At 41.4% G+C, this 23,532-nt stretch overlaps 1 protein-coding gene across 1 annotated transcript in view; it reads left to right on the top strand.

Annotated features, from left to right (window-relative positions):
- Positions 1 to 23,532, top strand: part of LOC114052311 (eukaryotic elongation factor 2 kinase-like) — a 59,753-nt gene that overhangs the window by 23,086 nt on the left and 13,135 nt on the right. The window contains exons 3-15 of the mRNA XM_027874861.1: positions 4,185 to 4,245; positions 4,741 to 4,778; positions 6,002 to 6,173; positions 7,207 to 7,356; positions 7,973 to 8,105; positions 9,477 to 9,604; positions 10,221 to 10,419; positions 11,621 to 11,688; positions 13,108 to 13,185; positions 15,660 to 15,725; positions 17,044 to 17,178; positions 17,437 to 17,625; positions 21,074 to 21,198. Of these exons, the coding sequence (XP_027730662.1) occupies positions 4,185 to 4,245; positions 4,741 to 4,778; positions 6,002 to 6,173; positions 7,207 to 7,356; positions 7,973 to 8,105; positions 9,477 to 9,604; positions 10,221 to 10,419; positions 11,621 to 11,688; positions 13,108 to 13,185; positions 15,660 to 15,725; positions 17,044 to 17,178; positions 17,437 to 17,625; positions 21,074 to 21,198 (1,542 nt within the window). The remainder of the gene's footprint in view (positions 1 to 4,184; positions 4,246 to 4,740; positions 4,779 to 6,001; positions 6,174 to 7,206; positions 7,357 to 7,972; positions 8,106 to 9,476; positions 9,605 to 10,220; positions 10,420 to 11,620; positions 11,689 to 13,107; positions 13,186 to 15,659; positions 15,726 to 17,043; positions 17,179 to 17,436; positions 17,626 to 21,073; positions 21,199 to 23,532) is intronic.

The following is a 23,532-nucleotide window of genomic DNA, read 5'->3' as shown; positions in this document are numbered from 1 at the left end:
AGAAGAGAGATCTGGCTATGAAACTGAATCTCTATTATGGAAAGCTTGCTCTTCTTTTCAAATATGTAATCAATATGTAACTTTCAATGAACAAAAATTGATTTTCTCTCCCTCTCACCTCCTCTTAAAAAAAGAAAAGATACCCTTATAGCCAGTATGCATAATTAAGCAAAACAAATTCCTATTATTTCCATGAACCCTCCCAAAAAATGTAGGTCTCCTTCTGTACCCTAGGCTCTTCATTTATCTAGAAGGAGGTAGGTAGCATGTTTCATCATCAGTCCTCTGGGATCATGATTTTCATTGTTCCATGTATAACTTTCAAAGCTATACTACTTGTCTGGAATTCTTTCTGGCCTTCCTTCTGTGAATAGGAGATCTTCTGTTAAGGCTTTTTGGTAGGGATTTTTGGGGTCCTTCTGTTCTCAGTGATTCAGGGAGTTTTCTCAACTGTGCATCTAAGTGTTTTCCTCCAATCTAGCATTTTTGGCTAAAATGGAGAAACCTATTAAGAAAAAAAAGCCCCAACACCCCCCACCCCCCCAAAAAATTCCTAAGCTGTAATTCTGGCCCAAAATTCCCAATAACAAGCTCTTATTTGAGTGGAGAAAGAAGTGTTTTGGGTCTTTCCTGAGGGAAACAAGGGTGTGGTTTTTGTACTAGGTTTGAGAACAGTGAGTTCCTGGGGTGGTGTTAGATGTTGTGAGGTTCTTTTTCCCCTGACCAACCTGTCTGAATGAAGCCCAAATCGGGCTCACAGCCAAAATGAATTAGCATCTGAGAGCTGAAGACTCCCTAAGAATTTGAAGGACCTTAGTCAGTGATGGAATGGTATATCCTGGTCTGACAGACCCATTAATGATGATTTAACAATATTTATTAACAATATTTAGCAATATTTATTTATGATTTAACAACATGATTTAACAATAATGATAAAAATAATGTTTCTGTATTGCTTTAAGGTTTGCAAAGCACTTTTACTTTGATCCTCACAGCAACCTTGTAAGGTTAAGAGCACTCCTTTTTACAAATGAAATAACTAAGGCTGAGCCAGCATAACTGATTTTCCTGGAGTCAAACAGATAGTGAGTGTCTAAAAATTCAAACCTATGTCTTCCTCACTCTAAAAATCCAGAGTCGTATTCACTAAGTCACTTAGCTGCCTCATGTGCCTCCATATAATGCTTCTGTCTTTGTAAAGTGCTTTTAATGAATTGCAAGTAAACCTACATTATGCCATCGGCCTGTGTATGAAAGGATTTGGTTCCTATCTGAGAAGTCGTGTATATATTGTATATAAGTCGTCTTGTGTATATATTGTATGTTCAGAGACAGAGAGAAACGATGATGATGGTTGACAGTGATGATGATGATGATGATGATGATGATGATGGGCTGGCAAATGCTTTAACAACCAGATCTAAAGAGGGAAATGGATGCCTGCTGGACACTTTTAAGTTTATTCTGTATTATTAATACTTTCTTAAGTTTAGAAAATCAAAAATTAAGCCGTAATCTGTGAGTTGGCCACTTTTTGAGGTATAAATGCTCACACTAAAAATTTCACCATCAGGCTCTCACCATTTGAGCGGGCTCCAGCACACCCCTAGATTAGGTTCCTTTTTTCAGAGAGACAGCCTGGTTTTGTGGAAGGAGTAACTGTTTAGAATCAGAGGACCTGGACTCAAAACATCTCAGGGCTGAATCAGTCCAACAAAAGCTCCCAAATCCAATCTGTACCGGAATGAGAATCCCTTCTGTAGTAGTATTCCCAGCAAGAAATCACACAGTCTTTGCTTGAAGACCTCTCATGAGGTCGACCTTTCACAGTAGCCAATCACCTAGGGGGAAGAGATGATTCTACTTGTTAGGAAGTTTTTCTTTCTATCAAGCCTAAATCTACCTTCCTTCAGCCTCTACCCATTGCTCCTAATTCTGCCTCTTGGAACAAAGCAGAACAGGTCCAATCCTTCCGATACTTGAATCAATCCATCAGTAAATTAGTATTTATTAAGCAGTTCCTCATCTGTAAAATGAGCTGGAGAAGGAAGTCGTAACCACTCCAGTATCTTTGGGAAGAAAACCCCAAATGGGGTCACCAACTGAAACAACAAAATCTGCCAAGCACTCTGCTGGGGCTACAGGTACAAAAAAACAAAACAATCTCAAGAGAAGCTTACTTTCTTTTCTTTTTTTTCTTTTTTTAGGCAATTGGGGTTAAGTGACTTGCCCAGGGTCACACAGCTAATACGTGTCAAGTGTTTGGTCTGAGGATGGATTTGAACCCAGGTCTTCCTGACTTCAGGGCCAGTGCTCTATCCACTGTGCCACCCAGCTACCCCAGAAGCTTACTTTCTTAATTAGGAAGACCATACATAAATATAAAAATTATACAGCATAAATTTAAAGTGAATCAGTACAAAAGAGATAGCTTTTATGTCTCTCTCTTCCCTCCCCCATTTAATTATCTTGTAATCTGATCTCAATTTCAGCCCATCTCGATTTCCTGTCTCTTTTCTTATCATGCCCTTTTTAAAATGAGGTGCCTAGAACTGAGCTTCCTGGTTCAGGTGTGGTCTCTTCTGGGCTCAGGATACAGCAGGGTCACCACCCCTCATGGTCTGGTCACTTTGCTATTATCTTTTCTGGCTGCCATATTTCATTGTTGGCCCAGATTGAGTTCATAGCCCATTGAAACATCCAAATTTTTTTTTAGTTGAGCTGTTCTGTAGACACACCTTTCCATCATATAATTGCAAAATTGATTTTTTTCATCACAAGTGTAGGATTTTATTTATAGCCATTAAGGACTTTATTTATAACTATTAAACTTCACGTATGTTTAGGTCAGCGAGACATTTAGCCTGTTGGATATGTTGCAGCCTCTTGGCTTCAACTGATGCTGTCATCCAACATCCTTCAGATCTCTCTGTCATCGCTAAAGTGATAAGCTTACCACATGCGTCTTCTTCCCATTCAGGAAATAAAATAAAGATGGTAAACAGCACAGTGCCCAGGACAGATCCATTAGAGAGTAAAGCCTCCGAGATGGCCTTATTCCATTAATGATTATTCTTTGGGGCCTCCAGTCATTCAAACAAGTTCCAGCTCTGCTCCTTGCTAACGTGTGATCCCCTTGGGCAAGTCACTTGCCCCTCTTGAGCGACAGAGTCGTCATTTATGAAATTTTTTTGTACTTACTGAAGGCAAAATGAGATAACCTTTGTAAAGTGCTTTGGAATCTTTTAAGTCATTTAAGGATTTATATAGTGAAAATCAGATATTAATGTGTGCTAGTTCCTAGCTCAAAACATATAATTACTTTTACATGTACACATACCCCAACATTAAGCAACAATTTTGCTTTATCTCATTTGATACATATATAGTTTTATGAGGTGGATTATATAGATATCATTTCCCCCATTTTCCAGATGAAGACTCTGAGGTTCAGAGAGGACCAGCACTGGGAACTAGTTCTCACTTTGTTGAGGCAGCTGTGAGGCAGCATCATAGTGTTGGACCTGGAGTCAGGAAGACCTGAGTTCAAATTGGCCTCAGACATTAGCTGTGACCCTAGATGAGTCACTTAACTCTATCCATCTTATTTTCTTCATAGGTGAAGTAGAGATAATAACAACACTTCCCTTACAGGGCTGTTGGGGGAGGACCAAGTGAGAAGAGATTTGTAAAGTACTTTGCAAACCTTAATATAGAAATAATAATATATAAATGTTAGCTATTATTATGAGTGAGCCCATATCTCCTGATTTTTAGCCTACTCGCCTCTCAGGGATGTGCTGCAGACCAGGTACATAAAACAGATTTTTAGTTTTGATTAAAATTTTTGTAGAGTCTGATTTTTTTTTGGACATGACCAATGGGGGAATTTGTTTTGCTTGACTAAGCATATTTGTTACAAAGGCTTTATTTTCTTTCTGTGTCAAGGTGGTTGTGGGGTAAGTAGAAGGAAGAGAAAATAGATTTTTTAATTGAAAAAATTAAATTATAGATAGATAAAAAGAAAGTTTTATAGCATATGACAGCCTGATTTTGCTGGACTTTTATGGGCCCAGGCTTATTTGTCTGAGTTAGCTAGACAGGGCAAAAGAGAGGCCCTGAGTCAAAGGATGATGCCTTTTTAGTGATAGTCACTCTGGCCATGAATTCTGTGTTCACAGGTACAATGCAGTCACTGGGGAATGGGTCGAAGATGAAGTTTTAATCAAGATGGCATCACAGGTAAGAGTTGTCAAGAGTTTATTTTCTTGGCATCTATGGGAACAGGACTGGTCCTGGGTATTTGTTAGTCTACCCTCCTCCATTCAACGTTTCATCCCACTTAAACCAATAGCAGCCCTTCTCTGTCTCTCCCTACATTTCTCCCTACTCTAGCCTTCCCCCAAGATTTAGCCTACTGTACACCTTCTCTGAAGTCCTCTGTGGGAGAAGAGATCAGATATCCATCTTCTTCTTAGGAGATTCCAGTCTCAACTGAATAGACTTCAGCCCTTGAAGGACATAAATGGGAGGGGATAGAGGAGGGAGGGGTGATCTGAAAGGTCTTGGAGTTGGCGAGGAGGTTGCTTGAGGGAGTGTCTTTGATTGGGGTGGGGGACAGAAGGGGCATGGGTGATACCAAGTCTTAGATTTCTGGCATAGCTCACCACGATTAATCCTGGGAAGAGAATGGTTGCTCACACAATTAATAGTGAATCCACTCTATTTTGTCTGCAGCCCTTTGGACGTGGAGCAATGCGGGAATGTTTCAGGACGTAAGTGGCTCAAACTAGATGCTTTGCAACCAGACCAGAGCTCATCCCTCTCCCTCTTCCCCCTCATCCTAAAAGGCCATACTGTGTACTGGTATTCCAGATTTCTTTCCAATTGATGAAGACATAAAGGCAAGAGATCCATTTAGCCAGACTTCTTTCAGATTGGAGTTCCTCAGTAGAACTTAATCTGGTTAGGGATGAAGATGAGGAGTGGGGAAAGAGAGCAGAACTTGGGGATATTGCTCTGGTCTCAGACTTTGTCACTCTTGGAGGTGGGGTGTATGGGGTCTTTTATTTTCCTCAAAACTCTTAATAACCTGTTGTTGTCCTATATTTACAATTTTCTTATACTTTACTCCCCTCCATGAATTCTTTCTTCCACCTCCACTGGCCTACTTGAATACAGCCTCCCATCTCTTTGCCTTTGTACTCCACGTTCCCATAACTGGAATGGGCTTCCCCCTTGCTTCTACTTCCTGATTTGTCCTGGCTTCCTTTAAGGCTCAACTCAAATCCTGTCTTCTGTAAGAGGCCTTTCCGGGTCTTGCCCCCTTCACTATCCCTACCTCCCTGGCCCCACAAGGTGCTGCTAGTGCCTTACCCTTTGAGATTTTCTTCCTTCAGTTCTGTATCTATCTTGTATACATTTAGTTATTTACAAGTCATTTCCTCCATTAGAATGTAAATTCCTTGAGGGCAGGGACAATGTGTATTGCCTTTCTTATGTCCCCCATTAAAATGTAAGCTCTTTGAGTGTAAGGGCAGTGTTTATTGCCTTTGTATCTCCAAAGCTTAGCACACTGCCTGGTCCACAGTAAGCATTTAATAAATGCTTTGTTGACTGACTGACTAACCCCAGACACTCTGGGGGACTGTGAGTCAGTTCTTGAGGAGAGGGGGTGATCCATAGACAGAATTTGCCAGCCTCATGGAAATAGTGAAAGTGGGGCTACCTCATCAGCTGGCTGTGGAAATGGCACTGAGCAAGGGGAGGTCTCCAATTGGGAACTCAATTTTAAAGAGGGAAACACTAGCCCCTCTCCTTTTGTTCGTGGAGATCTGTGAGGCCCTGGAGTCCACACCATTTGGCTTTGAAAATGCAGTCACAGGGGGCTGCTGAGGTTGGTCTATGAAAGGGACTAGGGGACGGTCCCTTACAAAGCCTTGGATTCGACTGGGCCCTGGGGCTCCAGACCACTTCCTTGTCTGTTATTCCCCCTCAGGAAAAAGCTGTCTAATTTCCTGCACACTCAACACTGGAAAGGTGCTTCCAACTATGTGGCAAAGAGGTACCTCGAGCCTGTGAACAGAGACGTGTACTTTGAGGATGTGCGCCTGCAGATGGAGGCCAAACTCTGGGGCGAGGAATATAACCGACACAAACCTCCCAAGCAGGTGTGCCGGCTCACCCCAAGCCACCACCTTCAGTGTTGGGCTAGTGAATAGATTCAAGAATGGGGAAGGGGGCGGGGGGGGGAAGAATAAAGAACAAGAATGTAGCATAATAGAAAATAAGAAAGAAGGAAGCACACAGATATTCATTAAGCACCTATTATGTGACAGATGCTGTATTAAGTACTTTACAAATATTATCTCATCTGATCCTTACAACTGTCCTGGGAGGTAGGTACTATTATTATCCCTATCTTACAGTTGAGGAAACTGAGGCAGAGGTTAAGTGACTTGCGTGGTGTCATACAGCTAACGTGTCTGAGACTGAATTTGAGCCCGGGTCTTGTTGACTCCAGGCCCACAGCCCTATCCACTTCATCATCTAGCCGGACATGGAACCATAGGCCGAAGTTTAAATTTGAGCTCTGCCAATTACTAGCCAAGTGACCTAGAGTATGTCAGTTTACCTCTCTCTGTGCCTTAGTTTCCTCATCTATAGAAGTAAAGGATGAGAGGAAGGGCTAGATGGCCTTTGGGTCCCTTTCAGCTCTCCCAGGTACTATAGTGGAGTGCTGGACCTAGAGTCAGGAAGACCCAAGTTCTAATTTAGCTTCAAACATCTGCTAGCTTTGTGACCTTGGACAAGTCCTCTAACCTCTGTCTGCCTCACTTTCCTCCTCTGTCCGATGGGGATGATAATAATATCATCTGCCTCCCAGGATTGTGAGGTTTAAATAAGATAAAATCTGTGAAGTGCTCTGCAAACCTTAAAGTGTTCTATTAATGCTAGCTATTATTATTAATCACATTTTGTGATTTTGAATTATAAAGGAAAAATTTCATTTTAAAAGGAGTAGGAGTAGGTTGAATGTAATACTCATTTGTTCATGGAGCAAGGGAGGCCCCAGGGACTGAGCTCATGTTGCGTCTCAGTCAGTGGTGAATTCACGCCAAGGCCTGAGAACCCAGACCTCACTCTGCAGGTGGGAAGAGGGATGGATGCTGATTTGCCTCCTTTGTCCACCCTCTCTGCCAGGTGGATATTATGCAGATGTGCATCATCGAGTTGAAGGACCGAGCAGACAAGCCCCTTTTTCACCTGGAACACTATATTGAGGGCAAATACATCAAGTACAATTCCAATTCGGGTTTCGTCCGGGATGACAACATCCGCCTAACCCCACAGGTGAGACTGAAGCACATCTGATGGTTTGTACTCCAGGCTCTGAGGGTTCCCTTTAGATATTATCTCGCCAGGTTGAAATTTAGCCAGGGCATTATCAAATTCTATTTTAATCGGGGAAGATACTGAGGATGGTGTTTTGTTTTGTTGTTTAATCCAGATACTAAATCTGAACTTTCTTATCCACATGATCCATGTTTATTTGTTCTAATGAAATTCAGCTAGTCTGAAGCCAACTCCTTTTCCCATGTTAATGAGTAAAATCCTCCCAGGGCACCCACCTGTATATGGGTCTTTCATCCTTCATCAAACTTCACATCTAATCATTTTAAATGCAGTGCCTTTGTTCTCCATTTATGTTATTTGACAAGCCATTGGGGCTAAACATCAGGTTCCTCCCAGAGAGATCTATTAAAGTTGGTGAACCCACGTCCTAAAGTTCAGAGATAGGCCTTTATAGATCAGACACATTGGCAACCCTTATTATGTTAAATTGGGCTGTTTTAAATGAATCATTCTGCCAAGGGCAGAGCCAGAGGAAATGAACAGAAATGTCACTGTGTCCCAGAGCCAGGCTGCTTCTTACCTTTTGTGTTGATTTCTTGTCCAACTCCCCCAGGCCTTTAGCCACTTCACCTTTGAACGTTCTGGCCATCAACTGATTGTGGTGGACATTCAGGGAGTGGGAGATCTGTACACTGACCCACAGATCCATACAGAGACGGGTTCAGACTTCGGAGATGGCAACCTAGGTAGGTCAGGAAACAGTGTAAATTTCCACCAAACGTGTTTCCCTGAACGCTATGTACTGGGTGTGTTGTAAGAACTGAGTTGGAAGGGACTTTTGTCTTTTTTTTTTTTTTGGCTAGGCAATGGGGTTAAGTGACTTGCCCAGGGTCACACAGCTCATAAGTGTTATGTATCTGAGGACGGATTTGAACTCAAGTCCTCCTGAATCCAGGGCCAGTGCTCTATCCACTGCACCACTTAGCTGCCCCAGAAGGGACTTTTGAAAGAATTTAGCCCAGTCCTCTCATTTTATAGATGATGAAACTGAGGCCCAGCAGGTAAACAAGGCTAATTCCAGTTCAAAGCCAGGCCACACCTCACATCTGACTCCCCTGCCTCTGCTTCCTCTGTTACATCCTGGTTTATTTCAACAATAGCTAATTTCTATGTATTGCTTACTATGTGCTAGGCACCGTACTAAGCACTTTACAATTATTCTTAGTTAACCCTCACAACAACCCTGGCTGATGGGTTATGCTATTGTTATCCCCATTTTACAGATGAGGAAACTGATGCAAACAGAGGTTAAGTGATTTGACCAAGGTCTCAGTGTCTGAGGCTGGATTTGAACACAGATCTTTCTCACTTCAGACTTGGCACTCTTATCTTCTTCCCTTTGCCCCTTGTACTCCAGTAATTCATAATAGTAGTCTAGTCTTAGAAAGCAATTCAATTCAGTAAGTATTTAAATGCCCGTCATGTGCTAGGCTAGACTCTGCAAATGCAAAGGCACATCAAAACAGTCCCTGTCCTCAAGAAGCTTACATTCCATTGCGGGGATACAAGCATATACACGGATAAGTAAATACAAAAACGTATGCAAAGTCACTTCAGGGAGGAGGGCCCAGGTCTAAAATGATTGTCAGTTTGTTAACAATAGGGCAGGGATTCCAGAAGGCACAGAAAGAGAGTAATAGGGTCACTATGTGGATGGGCTAACATGGATGAACATGAGAGAACTAGGAACTTTGGCCTAGTCAGTCTGTGTCTCAGAATCACCAGGAGTCAGAGTGGGGCCACAGGACAATAAATTGTCCTGTCTTTCACAGGAATAAAGATAACATTGATATGATTTTTTGATCCCTGTGAGTGATGTGAAGTGTGGAGGCAAGTCCAAATTGGTTATAGAGGGCTGAGGTATATTGGAAGGGTTTACCCTTGGCCAGGTCACCTCTGCCCCAGGGCTCACTCCAAAGTTGATTAAATTATTTCCCCAAAGGTTTAAAAGAGGGAAAAGGACTGGCCCAGATATAGGGTTGGGGGTAAGGTCTGGTAGGGCGATTGTCTCTGATTTTTCTCTGTGGGAATCATTGCTGTGGGCTTTCTGCTCATAGGTGTGCGAGGCATGGCCTTGTTCTTCCATTCTCATGCCTGCAACCGGATTTGCAAGAGCATGGGCCTTACTCCCTTTGACCTCTCACCAAAGGAGAAGGATGCTGTCAATCAGAACACTAAGTTGTTGGTAGGTGCTCTCCGTTACACAGCTTGGGACGTTGTCAGCATGCCAAGCCACTGGTGTGTCACAGACCCTGAGGTCTCCTCTGGGTACTGTGACAACCAACCTAGCATTCTCTGTTCTTGACCAGTTTTTGACCAGAGGGGTGATAGACTTGGAATAATTGGTGTTGATCATGGAGGAGAGAGTATGCCTGGGGTATGTTAATTTTGTAGGTTTATAGTGGCCTAAGTAAATGGAGAAGGGGAATTCTATTTGACCTAATGTCTCCTTTAATATTAATTACAAATATTATATAGACTACTAGAAAATGTTGGAGAATCTTGACTTAAGATTCTGTTAAGGATAATAAAAGGTGACCTGCCTCTCTTCATGAGTATGACATGCCCAGGATATGATGGTTGAAAGGCATTTGCTATAAAACTCCAGGGAACACACAGAAAATTTATTTGGGGTCATTTCCAGAAGCCAAGAATGAATGGACTTTAGATTTGTCATCCATTAAAGGGAGTACATGGAGATGTCAACTGTTAGGGAGTTTAGTGTTATAGGGGAAAGACTTTGAAGGTATTTCCAATTTTGTATGTGATGTGTTTTTTTCCCCCTTGACATTCTTGCCAAGCAATCAGCCCAGACCCTTGTGAGGGGCACAGAGGAAAAGTGTGGCAGCCCAAGGGTGAGGACTTTCTCAGGGAGCCGTCCACCACTGCTTTCCCGCCTTTCAGAGAACTCTGGAGATGAAAATATGAGTGATGTGACATTTGACTCCCTTCCTTCTTCTCCTTCATTCACACCACATAGCCAGAGGATAGACCACATCCGTAAGTCACAATTCTGACTGTGTGTTAAGCCTCTGTCTGGGGGGTTTCCAGGCAGTGAGAATGGCTGGGAGGAAGTACTGCACGGGGTTTGTGCTAAATGAGTCTTGAAGGCTTTATTATTATATGATCAGGTTTTTTAAGCTATAAATATCAGAACAATAGAATAAGGCCACATACATAATGATAACAATAATAGCTGGCACATGCAGTATTTTGAGATTTGCAAAAACTTTTTATATTCAAGGTGTCCCAAAAGTCTAAACTATAGTAAGAATTTTGGGATGCCCTGTATAGTATCTCATTTGATCCTTGCAAAAACTGTGGTGATGCTATAGTTCCCATTTTACATATGGGAAAGCTGAGTCAAAAGCAGGCTAAATAATTTTGTGATCTCCTAAAATCTTATTTGAATTCGCCATGTTGGAATATTAAGCCAATTTTGTTTTTGTCCTATCTTCAAGACAAGATTCAGACATTAGTTAATCATTACTGGCTATGAAACATCCTTTGACCATTAAATCCCATTTACTTATGCTTTTTGCAGACGAGTTTTCTGTTCTCTGACATTTTTTTCTTAAACTCCTACAGTGTCAAAGGACTTTGGGGGGTGGGGAGATACAAGAGGGAACTCCTGGTGGTAATTCCACATTCCGCTGATGAAGATTGTCAGCCTCTCTATAACTTACAGTTTTAGAGAATTGCCTGAAGCCCCAAGAGGTTGAGTGTCTTGGCCATGATTCCACAGCGAGCTCATGTCAGAGGCAGCACTGGAAGCCAGGGCTCCCCGATTCCAAGGCCAGCTGTCTATCTGCTACGCCAAACTGCCTTTCAACTTCAATCTTAAGGATCGTCATGGTTTAAAAATTCTTTGAAAGAGAGGTGCCTCATTAGAGTTTTGTGCCTAGGCCCTCACACACATTTTGGTTTGCCATCACCACTTCTATGACATATGTGATTTCTTTGGGAAGCTTAACTCCAGTTACTTGTCATTGGAAAGACCCCTGGGCTTCCCCATATGACTTACACCTGAAATTCTTCTAAATTTTCTCCCCTCATAAGAATGTGAATTCCCATGAGAGCAGCAGAAATTCTCTTATTTCTTTATTTGTATATCCATCACTTATCACAGTGCTTTGTACATACTAAGCACATAATAAGTGCTTTTTCATGCATATTCATTCATTCATTCTTCCCTTCCTAGACTGGCCACAATTCAGTGACATTGATAACCTGGGGCACAAAGACCATGACCACCTGGATAACCGTCGAGTGAGTATGACCACTTGGCAAATAAACAGCCAGATTCTGAGTAGTCTGTGGAAGCCGTTCAAGGAGCCAGATGTTGTCTGAGACCAGAGGGGTAAGGAGCAGGAATAGAGTAGAGAAGGACAAGGAGTGGGGGTGGAATAAGTCAAGTGAATAAAGAACCAGGTTATAACTCTTCAGATGCAAAATTAGTCAACCTAGGTCTCCAAATTGAGCGTGAAAGGTCAACTTTTAAAGCAATGAACATCCATGCTCCATTAATGTATATGTATATTCGACTTTCTGTGTCTGTGTCAGGGGGAGGGGCTAGGGATCATAAACAGGAGAAAGGGAGGTGTTTATCTCAAATTCTTGCAGAAATGGTAATAGAAGGGTTTTTGTTGGGGGTTTTTTTCCCTCTGAAACAAAAGGATGGCAGGTTTATTATACTCTACATATAGCCAGGAGGGGAGAATTAAGCCCATTAGAAAAGGTCCAGGGACATGAGCTGGTAATATGCTTCAGATCAGCAGCAATCTTCTTTTTTGTGTATAAGATTCATACATAGTTTTAATTCAGCTAGACACAGCAGTTATTGTTTGATAATCTTCAACCTGTATACCTAGTGCTATAATGCAGGACAGTCACCATCGTGACTGCCCAGTGTCAGCTGGTAGCATATGGAGTTATCAAGCACACCTACAGATGTGGTCCATACTACACATAGACCCCTACAAACATACAGCCTATAGGCTGGGAGTAATTAAATTTTATTTTTATACCTACATTCTTTCCTTCCCACCTCCTGCCTTGCCATCCTACTCCAGTTGAGAAAGCTAAAATAAATAAATAAAACACCTATTGCTAACATATAGTCAAGCAAAACAAATCCCCACATTGGCCATGTCAAAAAACAGATATGTCTCAATCTGTATTCTGAGTCCATCACTTCTATGTTAGGAGGTGGGTAATATGTTTCATTATGAGTCCCTCTGGATTTGTGGTTGGTCATTGTGTTAATCAGAGTTCTTAGGTCTTTCAAAGTTATTTGTCTTTACAGGGTTGCTATTATGGCACAAATTATTCTGGTTCTTTTTTGCTTCACTCTGCATCAGTTCATACGTCCTCCCAGGTTTCTCTGAAATATAGTGCAGGGTTGAAAATGGTGAATGCATTGCCAGGGCTTCCATATTTTTTTCTCAACTCTTTATGTTACATGTGACTTGGATATAAGTAAGAAAGATTCTTTTGTATCTTTTTAACTTGCCTTGACTTCTTGATCTGTAAAATGGATGAAGATACCCTTATTGGCTCAGGGGGGTACACAGTGCCTTGAATGTGCACAATGAGGTGCACAATGCTAAGCCTGCCCAAGGTAACCAGTGCTTCCTGGAGTTCCACCGTAAGATTTCCATGAACATCAGTGCCATCCTGTCTCCACAGGATTCTGAGAATGGTGGAGACAGTGGATACCCCAGTGAAAAGAGGAATGAACTGGAAGACATAGATCCCCGAGACAGGGTAAGGAAGCCTTTTGGGGTATGGAATTATAAATCGCCTGTCGCCCTGTGGATTGCTATTTCCTTCTTATCCTGTGCATATGAATAGAGAGATGACTGCTCTCAAAAATTTTTCTATTTCCTGAAAGATTGGGTTACTCCATTGATGTGTCTTCCTTAAGCTAAAAGCCTTCCCCTTTTGGAAGAAACAACATGAAAAGGTGGAGGATATCTCCTTTTTTTTAGGTGGGGTTTTCCTCCCCCTCCTTCATCATTAATCAGAGCCAACCTGGACAAATACTCCTCTGACCAAGCACTACCCTCTTCTTTTGTAGTGATGATTCTCTGTTGCAGTGCTTTCTGGGCAGAGACTAGGAAAGGGACTATTTATTTCAGAGTTAGCTCTCTCACCCATTCCCCTCTGAAATCCATTGCTGACCCACGTCAGGGCACGTGGGAGCCTCTGATTGCAGTCTTTGTGTTTGGGTCAGGAGACCAGACTGCCATTCACAGTCAGTGCAACTCAAGCCAAGCTTTTTAACTTTGAAAAGACTTCGACTAAATGGTCTCTGAGATTCCCTTCTAGCTCTAAAAGCCAAAGCCCGATGTTTGAGTCCCAGAAAATGAACAAGGCTGTGGGAGAAAAAGGAGGGAGTATAGAGTTCTGTCCCCTTATTTCCTAGCATCTTTCATTGCTTCCTCTTTTGGCAGGAAAATAAAAAGAGTGGGGTCTTATGGGAGGGGGGTCAGGGAGATGTTTTTGTCCCAGGTAAAAGTAAAATTTTTTGTTGCAATTGGAGAACAGGCTATAGAATCCAGAAGTCACTTATCTTTAGTCCTTGGTTTCCTTATATGTAAAATGAAGGAACTGGACTAATCTTTTTTTGTTTTGTTTTGTTTTGTTTTTCACTTAAAAAATATTCTGAACTTAGGGGCAGCTAGGTGGCGCAGTGGATAGAACTTGGCCTTGGAGTCAGGAGGACCTGAGTTCAAATTCGGCCTCAGACACATAACACTTACTAGCTGTGTGACCCTGGGCAAGTCATTTAACCCTGATTGCCTCACCAAAAAGCTAAAAAATATATATATGTATATATATTCTGAACTTAAACACCAAATAGAACTAGCATCTCCAAATGCATTGCTTTTATTTATTTTTGTTAAATTTTTTTAGTTATCAAGTATTTATTTTTTTTCTCTTTCCCATCTCCCTTACTTCACTAAAAAAAAATTAAAAAGAAAAACCAAAACTCTCATAGCAAATATGCAGTCAAGCAAACTAAATTCCTGTCTTGGCCATATCCAAAAATATGTGTCTCATTCTGTATATTTAGTCAATCACCTCTTTGTCAAGGGGGAGGTAGCCTTTTTCATTGTTCTACGGTCCTTTAGAGTTATGGTTGATCAGTGCATTGATCAGAGTCCTCAAATCTTTCAAAATTGTTTGTTTTACAATATACATGTGTGCAGTCTGTGTGTATATATATATGTATATATATATAAATTATGTATGTGTATATATATATATATATATATATATATACACACACATAAACAGAAGGAGAAAATATACATGAAAACATGAATCCCTGTTATGTGAAGCTTGTTTTTTGGATCTGGACTAGATAATAACATCATAGGTCTAGAACTGGAAGTGGGACCTCAAAGGTACCTATCCTCTCCTATTGCAATTGAGGCCACCCAGATAAGTTGGGCAGCTAGTTGCAGTGGATAGAGCGCTGGGCCTAGAATCAGGAAGACTTATCTTCCAGAGTTCAAATCCAGCCTCAGACACTTAGCCCTGGTCCAGTCATTAACCCTGTTTGCCTCAGTTTCCTCATCTGTAAAATGAGCTGGAGAAAGAAATGGCAAACCACTCTACTATCTTTGCCAAGAAAACCCCAGATGGGATCATGAAGAGTCAGACACGACTGGAATAGCTGAACGGAGAAGTCAAGTGACTTGCCTGAGGTCACATAGGTACTAAGTGTCAGAGTTGTGATTTGAAACTAGGTCCTCTGTAGAGCTGGTGTTCTTTTTACTGTACCATACTGCCAGTCCTGCAGTCCCTTCCAGATCTAATGTACAAGCCTAGGTAGGCTATGCTAGTTCCTCATTACAACTCCAGTGGCATCCTGGTGACAGGGCTTTGTCCAAGAGTGGCTGCCATCTTGAGGGTGTATCATTAGGAGAGCCTGGGTTTCCATGGTCTGATCTTGGAACTATGGATGAGAGTTAAAATAATAACAGAATATTATCCCTGGATCAAGGAATAAATGTGGTTTACCCGGGGGTGATTCAGATAGAGAACCAGCTAATCTGGTTTCTTTGGGGGATGGGAAGAACTAAAAGGCGTGGCTTTTTTGGCTTTTTTGAACAAGCCTCAGTCGCGGATGGTTCATCCTGTTCCAGATCAAAAGGAACATTGAAGGTGGGAGGCAGGAAGAGGAGAAGAGATATATAGTTTGAATCATCTAAATCTTTGCCTTTATCTAGGCCCATTCAAATGGCAACCGGAAACAGTATGAATCTGATGAAGACAGTCTGGGCAGTTATGGAAGGGTAAATAACATTATTTCTTCCTAAAGAATTGCTTATTGTCCTGTGTGTAAAAGTGCTTTGTAAACTGGAATCTGCTGTGTGATCCATTGGCACTCCCTTTCACATGACTAGCATTCTCTGGTTTATAGGGGCACCTCTCCATTGGATCGTTTTTACCCCCATGAATTCTTTTTCTTGAAGAAAAGGTATTGTAACAAGTGTTTATTGAGACCATATGCATGCAGAGCAAGGCTCTGTGAAGGATACAAAGAGTTGTGACATGTTTGCTGTCCTTAAGGATCACACTGTGTAGTTAGGGGCGATAAGATACATGAAAAGATAACAGTACTGGACAGCAAATGCTTAAGAACTATGGAAGTTAAGAGGAGTTAAAGATGGTTTCCCATTTTGGTAGGAAAGGAAGGAGATGTGGGTATTGAGGAATGGGTAGGATCTGAGTGGGTGGCATGGATATAGGAAGGGCATTCCAGATGGGGAAAATGTTGTGAATAAAAGCATATTTGAGGCACAGTGAGTAGACCAGTGGAGAGTTTGTGTATGGGAATGGTGAGAAATAAACCTAATCTTCTACAGGTTAATTTTTAAGTCTGCCAAGGACTCACTGACTTAAGTGGATCCCATCCTGAGATTTTAATTTCCTATGTTGCTTCCTACCTTTTGCACCTCATCCAGCACATACTTAGCAGGCTGGTTCCATTCTAAAATTTGGCCTCTCCAACTTGTCGGCCTAGATCATAAACTGTTTCTTTTTCCTTTCAAGTGTCCATCTTGTTTTTTAACCACTGGGCCAAACAGTAGCCAAGAAAAATGGGGTTGATTTCCATTGAGCCCATTACAATTTGATTTGATAATCTTGCTAATTGTTTTTCACTGCTATTGCCTTTATGGTGGTTCATTTCTTATTTTTAAAACATGGAATACAAGAGAAATTGGCTGAAAGTCAACAGTGGTTATAGAATTGAGAATGCTTATTTGGTGTTGGTTTTTTTGGGAGCTGCTCCCTGATTGGTCTTGTCCCGAGTCTGTAGTCTTTTTATACAGTGGCTGCTTTCAGGTTTGCCAGATGTTTTTGTCATTTGCTAAAATGTTCCATCTTTTTCCATGTTAGCTGAAGTGGCTGTGTTAAGGGTGATTAGGAATAGAGTAGTGTAAGTCTGCAACAGCCCTATAAACCTAGCGCTTGCCTTTTCCTCATCCTAACCCCAGGGTGTTTGTGAAGCAGTGTCTTCTGTGCTGAGGTTTCACCAGCCAGGTGAAGGTGAAATGCATTAACTCCCTGAGCATCTCTCAAATGTTGTATTAAATTCTCTTTTTCCAGGTCAGTGTGGAGAAATGGAATCTCTATAACTCTGCCAGGCTTCATCTCCAGAGGCCATCCTGTGTTGCTGTGGAAATGCAGAGACTTAATGATCTGGACCTTGAAAAGAAAATCGGAAAGTCCATTTTGGGGAAGGTATTGGTGATGTGCATTTGAGAAAAAGAAAAAAGGGGGAAAAATCTTTTGCATCACACCAAGGGGAATCTGCCTATCTAGCACTAATCTGATCATAAATGATTTCTCTAAAGACTCAACCGCTCCTTTGCTAATCACTTTCTCGTGCAGGTTGACTTCCATGTACTATCTCAGTGGGGATGAGTTACCTTATTAGATGCAGCTGGTAAGCTGCCTCCTCATAGGCCCTCTGCACTGATACTGTGGTCTGTGTGGCAGGTTCACCTGGCCATGGTGCGTTACCATGAAGGGGGACGCTTTTGTGAGAAAGACCAGCCCTGGGATCAGGAGTCAGCCGTCTTCCACCTGGAGCACGCAGCAGATCTGGGGGAGCTTGAGGCTATTGTGGGGCTTGGGCTCATGTACTCCCAGCTCCCCCACCACATCCTGGCTGATGTCTCCTTAAAGGTAAGAGATGGGGGGCAGTTAAATGACTCAGTGGATAGAGCACTGGCCCTGGAGTCAGGAGGACCTGAGTTCATATCCAACCTCAGACATTTACTAGCTAGCTGTGTGACCCTGGGCAAGTCACTTAATCCCCATTGCTCCCCACCCCCCCAAAAAAGTAAGAGATGGCAGGACCAGGACGAAGGGGATGATTCCTGCTGTTCCTGTAGTAAAAACCCCATTGGCTTATGGGTGGCAGTGTCACCTCTGTGTGTGCCCTTTTAGTCGATTAATTTTGGAGACTCAGATTTCCTATTTCACCCAGGCTGGAAGTACAGCAGTTACTCATTGGCCTAGTCCTACTGATCATGGATGCTTTGACCTGCTCTGTTTCCAACCTGGGCCAGTTTAGCCCTCTTTAGGCAGCCTAAGTGTCATTTGTCTCCCCACTTCTCCCCTTCCAGGGGCTCACCATATTAGTGCCAGACGTGGTATGGACATCTGATTGGCTTTATGCCACAGCGTCTTAGAACTCTTGAGTTCAAGTGATTCACCAGGTTCAGCCTCCCCATAGCATGGTTCACAGGAGAGCATGTACCACCATACTGTACCTGACTATTGATAAGATAATTTTTGATATGATAATGACAACAACAACAATAATAGCTAACAATTATATAGCACTTGAAGATTTACAAAGTACATTATCTCATTTGATCCTCAAAAACCACTGTGAGGTCCCAGTGAAGTGGGTGCTATCATCTCTATATCACACATAAGGAAACTGAGGTTAAAAGACTGTGACTTGTAAAGCCATAACTATTTCTTAAAATTTTAATTATTTTATTTATTTCATTAAATATTTCCTAATTACATGTAAAAAAAAATTTTAGCAGTCATTTTTAAAAATTTTGAGTTCCAAATTCTCTCCCTCCCTCTTGTCCCTTCCTCCTATTTGAGAAGGCAATTTTATATCAATTATACATGTGAAGTCATGCAAAACATATTTCCTTACTAGCCACAGTGTAAAAGAACACAATAAAAAGAAAGTGAAAAAAGTATGCTTCACTCTTCATTCAAACTTCATCAATTCTCTTTCTGGAAGTGGAAAGTATTTTTCATCCTGGGTCCTTCGGAACTGTCTTAGATCCTTGTATTATTAAGAATAGTTAAGTCTTTCATGAAAGTTTATCATCATTACAGTATTGCTTTTACTGTGCATAATGTTCTCCTGGTTCTTCTCACTTCACTTTGCTTCAGTTCATATAAGTCTTCCCAGGTTTTTCTGCAATCATCCCACTCATAACTTCTTATAGCACAATAATATTCCATCACAATCATATACCAACAACATGTTCAGCCATTCCCCAGTTGATGGACATCCAGTTCTTTGTCACCACAGAAGGAGCTACTATAAATATCTTTATACAAATAGGTCCTTGTCCCTTTTCTTCCATCTCTTTGGGATGCATACCTAGTAGTAGTCTTACTGGATCAAAGGGTATGCAGTTTTATAGCTCTTTGGGCATAGTTCCAAATTGTTCTCCATAATAGTTGGATCAGTTCACAGCTCCACCAACAGTGCATTAGTGTCCTGTTTTTCCCACATCCTCTCCAGCATTTGTCATTTTCCTTTTATGTCACATTAGCCAATCTGATAGGCATGAAGTGGTACCTCGGAGTTGTTTTAATTTGCATTTCTCTATTCAGTAATGATTTAGAGCATTTTTTCATGTGACTATTGAAAGTTTGGTTTCTTCTACTAATATTCATATCCTTTTACCATTTATCACACTGGGGAGTTAAAGCCACAACTGTTTAAGTGTCAGAGACAAGATCTGTACCCGTATTCCTGCTGTTTTGTAAGAAGCCCAGCACTCTCTCCCCTGTGCCATTACCTCCTGGGGACGGGGAATATGATTGGATGGGCGGGACTTTTTCCTCCTCTAAGACTAGGTATATTGTAAACCAAAAGAGGTGATAATCACCACCTTGCTTCTCAACCTTTTGCATTGTGTGGCAAGCCTGTAAATTTCTTGATTTGCCACGGGGAAAGAAAGTACACTTTTTATTGACCAAAAATTTGTGGATAAGGGAAGCCAAAGGGAGAGTTGTGGAGAAAAGCCTAACTGGTTTATACACCACCAGATAAGATGTCAACAGACCAATATGAGGTGGCACAGTAGATAGAGCTCTGGCCTTGGAGTCAGGAGGACCTGAGTTCAAATTCACCTCAGACACTTGACACTTACTAGCTATGTGACCTTGGGCAAGTCATTTAACCCCCATTACCTCACCAAAAAAAGCACAAAAAAAAAACCCAATATGTCTTGGCATGCTGCTTGGGGAAACATTGAGTACTTCTGGTTTGTCTGAAAAAATAACTGTGGCACTCATCTAGACAATACCCTAATAAACATACAGAAAAAGTGAATACAACTTCCAAAGGGATCTCCCTCACAACTAGTAAGTGCCTTATCAAGCATTTATTAAGCACTTACTGTGTGCCATGCACTGAGGATTCAGAGCGGGGGAAAAAAGGCAAGAACAGGCCTTACCCTTATGAAGTCTTATGTTCTAATGGGGATATGACATATATATAAATCAGTATATATAAGATAAACGCAGAATAGATGGAAGGTAGGTAGCCTTAGAAGGGAAGGTACTAGCAGCTGGGAGTATTTGTATCTTGTATTTCTCTCCATGAAATCATGGAGATGGCCTGGCTTCTGAAGAAGTGCATGCAGTACGTCCTTTTGGCAGAGGAGCTCTGAGTGAGAAAGAGGGATGAAAGCTTTGGCAACTTGAGATCATCAAGTTTTTAAGCCAGGGCCGCATGCTGGGTGTGGAAAATCACCTTTATTACTGTTTGTGCTGAAGGAAGTCTGATCACTTGAATTTGGCAAGTTTTTTCTCAAGCATACTCCTCCATTTCCACATCTCTCCACGGTCTTCTTTTTTTGTTTTAGCAACAGATAGGCTCAGATTGCCATGCTCCCTGCCCGATGGAATCACCAAAATAGATGTAATATCATAAAAAGAGGGGCCTACTCTTCCAGACATGTACTATTTGTAGTAGATTCAGCAAGGAGATTATCATCAGTGTCCAGCATTACATATAGGAGATCATAAATTTAGAGCTGGAAAGGGATCTTAGAAGCTGTTGGATTTATCTTCTTTCAATTTTTAAATAAAGAAACTGAGTCTGTAAAAGTAAAACCCAGGGCCATGCAGCTAGCGAGTTCCTAAGGCAAGATTCAAAGTCAAGTCTTCCCTTCTCCCAGGTGCAGTGCTTGGAATGGCTAAAAATGTTTATTGAATTTCATTAAAAAAGAAAAAGTTTGATCTGTAAAATTCTCAGAGTTTCCTTCTTAAAACATGTTAGAAAGAAAGAAGGAAAAAAGAGAAAGACAGACACATCATAATGATATATGTATACATAAATAATATTTTTGGTTGTGTTCGATAGGAGTCGGAGGAGAATAGAACAAAAGGATTTGATTATTTACTGAAGGCTGCAGAAGCAGGTGACAGGCATTCTATGATCCTTGTGGCAAGAGCTTATGACACAGGCCTAAACCTCAGCTCCGACAGGTAATAATAACAACTTGCATTTATATCCAACTTATACTTTTCTTCTTACAAATCCTCCAAGATAAGTTGTTCAGTTAACATCATCCCCATTTTATGTGCATGGAGAGAGAGCCGGCCTTTAGAACCAGAAAGATCTGGGTTCAAGTGCAGCATTTGACACATGCCATCTGTTGACTTTAGGCACCCCCCTTCTACCTCCCCAGTGTCCTGGGCAACTCTAAGGCTATAAGTTACAGAGAAGGTGCTACCCTGCATTGACGGAGGGAGTTTCCTGATCTGGAATACCCTATCCCAATAGAATCACAGATGCAGTCCCTATCCCTGTACATAAAAGGAAATGGGGACTCAAAGGAATTGGGCCTTCTTTAGTCTTAGGAGGCTAGTTTCGGTGCCAAAACTGAAACCCAGATCTTCTGACTCCCAAGTCTGGTATTCAGTCCACTGAACCATACTGCCTCTTTAGGGAAAATGTAGAATGGTGTGGTTTCAGATCCTGAAGCATCACAATACACTTCAAAGAATCCTGTCCTGCAGTGTGGGGATTTATTTTGTTTAATTATTCATATTTGTTATAAGTACTTAATTCTTTTTTTTTCCAGTGGAGGAGGATGAGGGGTGGGGTGAAGGAAAGGACATCCAAAAAAAAAAAAAAGGAAAGGAAAGAAAAGAAAGAAAAAAGAGTCATTGTTAAATATACAGAAAGAAAGGCAGAAAGAATCACATACAGCTTTAAATCACAAGACAGCTTTAAAAGTTACATGTTGAATTTATTATATAGGTATATATTTTAGAAAGAAAAGCAAACTATATATAACAGAGATCCATAATTTCACATGCAATCTACTTCTTCTGTTCTATGTATATGGAAATACCTGTATTATTTGGTGTTTACTAAGTTCCAAATAAATAAAAATTTGTAAATAGAAAAACACTGACCTGAGAATCAGAAGACCTAGATTCTAGTTCTGAATTTGCAGTTAATTGTCTGTGGACTACTTGCCCTCTTTTTTCAAGGAACTGAGAGAATTCTCCTTTGAAGGCAATGGGATCCCCTGTTTGTGACAGTGGAGCCAGGGAACTGTGTATGGTCACTAAAGAATGTTAAGGGGTCCCCTGAACTTATCTTTTTGAGTTGCCATATTTTCAATAAACACAGGATGCAGAGTATGCAGGAGGCCCTGAATGTGTCAAGGATGAAGCTCCTCCCCCACAGCTGATATAATTGTTGTTTTGCATCCCAAAGTGGACTCCCCATGTATCAAGACAGGTGCCAGTCAGTCTACACTAGGCTGAGAAACTGCTTGTGCTGCTCCAACCTGTAGATAAGCAGACCATCATGTCTCCATAGTGTAGCAGTTCCCAAGGGAAAAGAATGAGGCTTTTGCTGTTGCCTTGCTCCTCCCCTTCAGGAAGAGTTTTGTCCTTTTCCCACCTTTACTGCACCTTTCCCCCTCCCATGCTGTGCCCCTTTAAGTGGAGATCTTCTCCTTCCTTTCTCCTGCTGTTACAAAAATGCAAACTTCTGTATGAATTGTGAAAGCTTTGGGCTCCACATGTATGTTCATTGCTCTTGTAATGCACCTAGATTTCATGAAGTTGTGATCGACTTGACGGAACTTGTTTTTGATGGTTTTGATCTCCCATCACCCAAGCAGACATTCCAAAGTTATATTTCTAGTAATGGTTGATGGATTTGCATTGATACATATATTCTCTCTTGCCTATTCCTCCTCCTGCCCAAGGATGTGCAGTTATGAAAAGCATAGGGTTTAAGGGACAATATGTATATGTATATATACATAAATTATATATTTATATGTATTGTAGCTACACACACACACACCAGGGCATATTGAAGCCAACTCATACTCAATCTCAAAGGCCAATGATTAAATATTCAGTGTGAGGATTTATACCTTGGAAATCAGTAAAAACTACAAATCAGGGCTTGGTTTATTGTATTGTTGATTGTATAGACTTGAGAAAGTGATCAATAAATATTACTAGTGCAGATTAAACTTAAAAGTGTATCAAGCAGGCAGCTAGGTAGCGCAGTGGATAGAGCACCGGCCCTGAAGTCAGGAAGACCTGAGTTCAAATCCGGCCTCAGACCGAACACTTGCCACATACTAGCTGTGTGACCTTGGGCAAGTCACTTAACCCCAAATGCCTAAAAAAAAAAAGTGTATCATGGCTATATTACTTCCCCTCTCTCCCTCCTCCATCCTGTTGTTAAGTGTTTACTGGAAGACACCCCCCCCAATCCCTGTCACCAGCATCTGTAACCAAGGAACAAAACAAAAAGACACGAAGGGAATGAAATCATAGCCTTGG

This window comes from Vombatus ursinus, unplaced genomic scaffold (genome assembly GCF_900497805.2).
Source record: "Vombatus ursinus unplaced genomic scaffold, bare-nosed wombat genome assembly UNPS02014807.1, whole genome shotgun sequence".
Taxonomy (NCBI): Eukaryota; Metazoa; Chordata; class Mammalia; order Diprotodontia; family Vombatidae; genus Vombatus; species Vombatus ursinus.
Note: the sequence above shows the minus strand (reverse complement) of the source record. Positions and strands in the feature narration are given on the sequence as shown.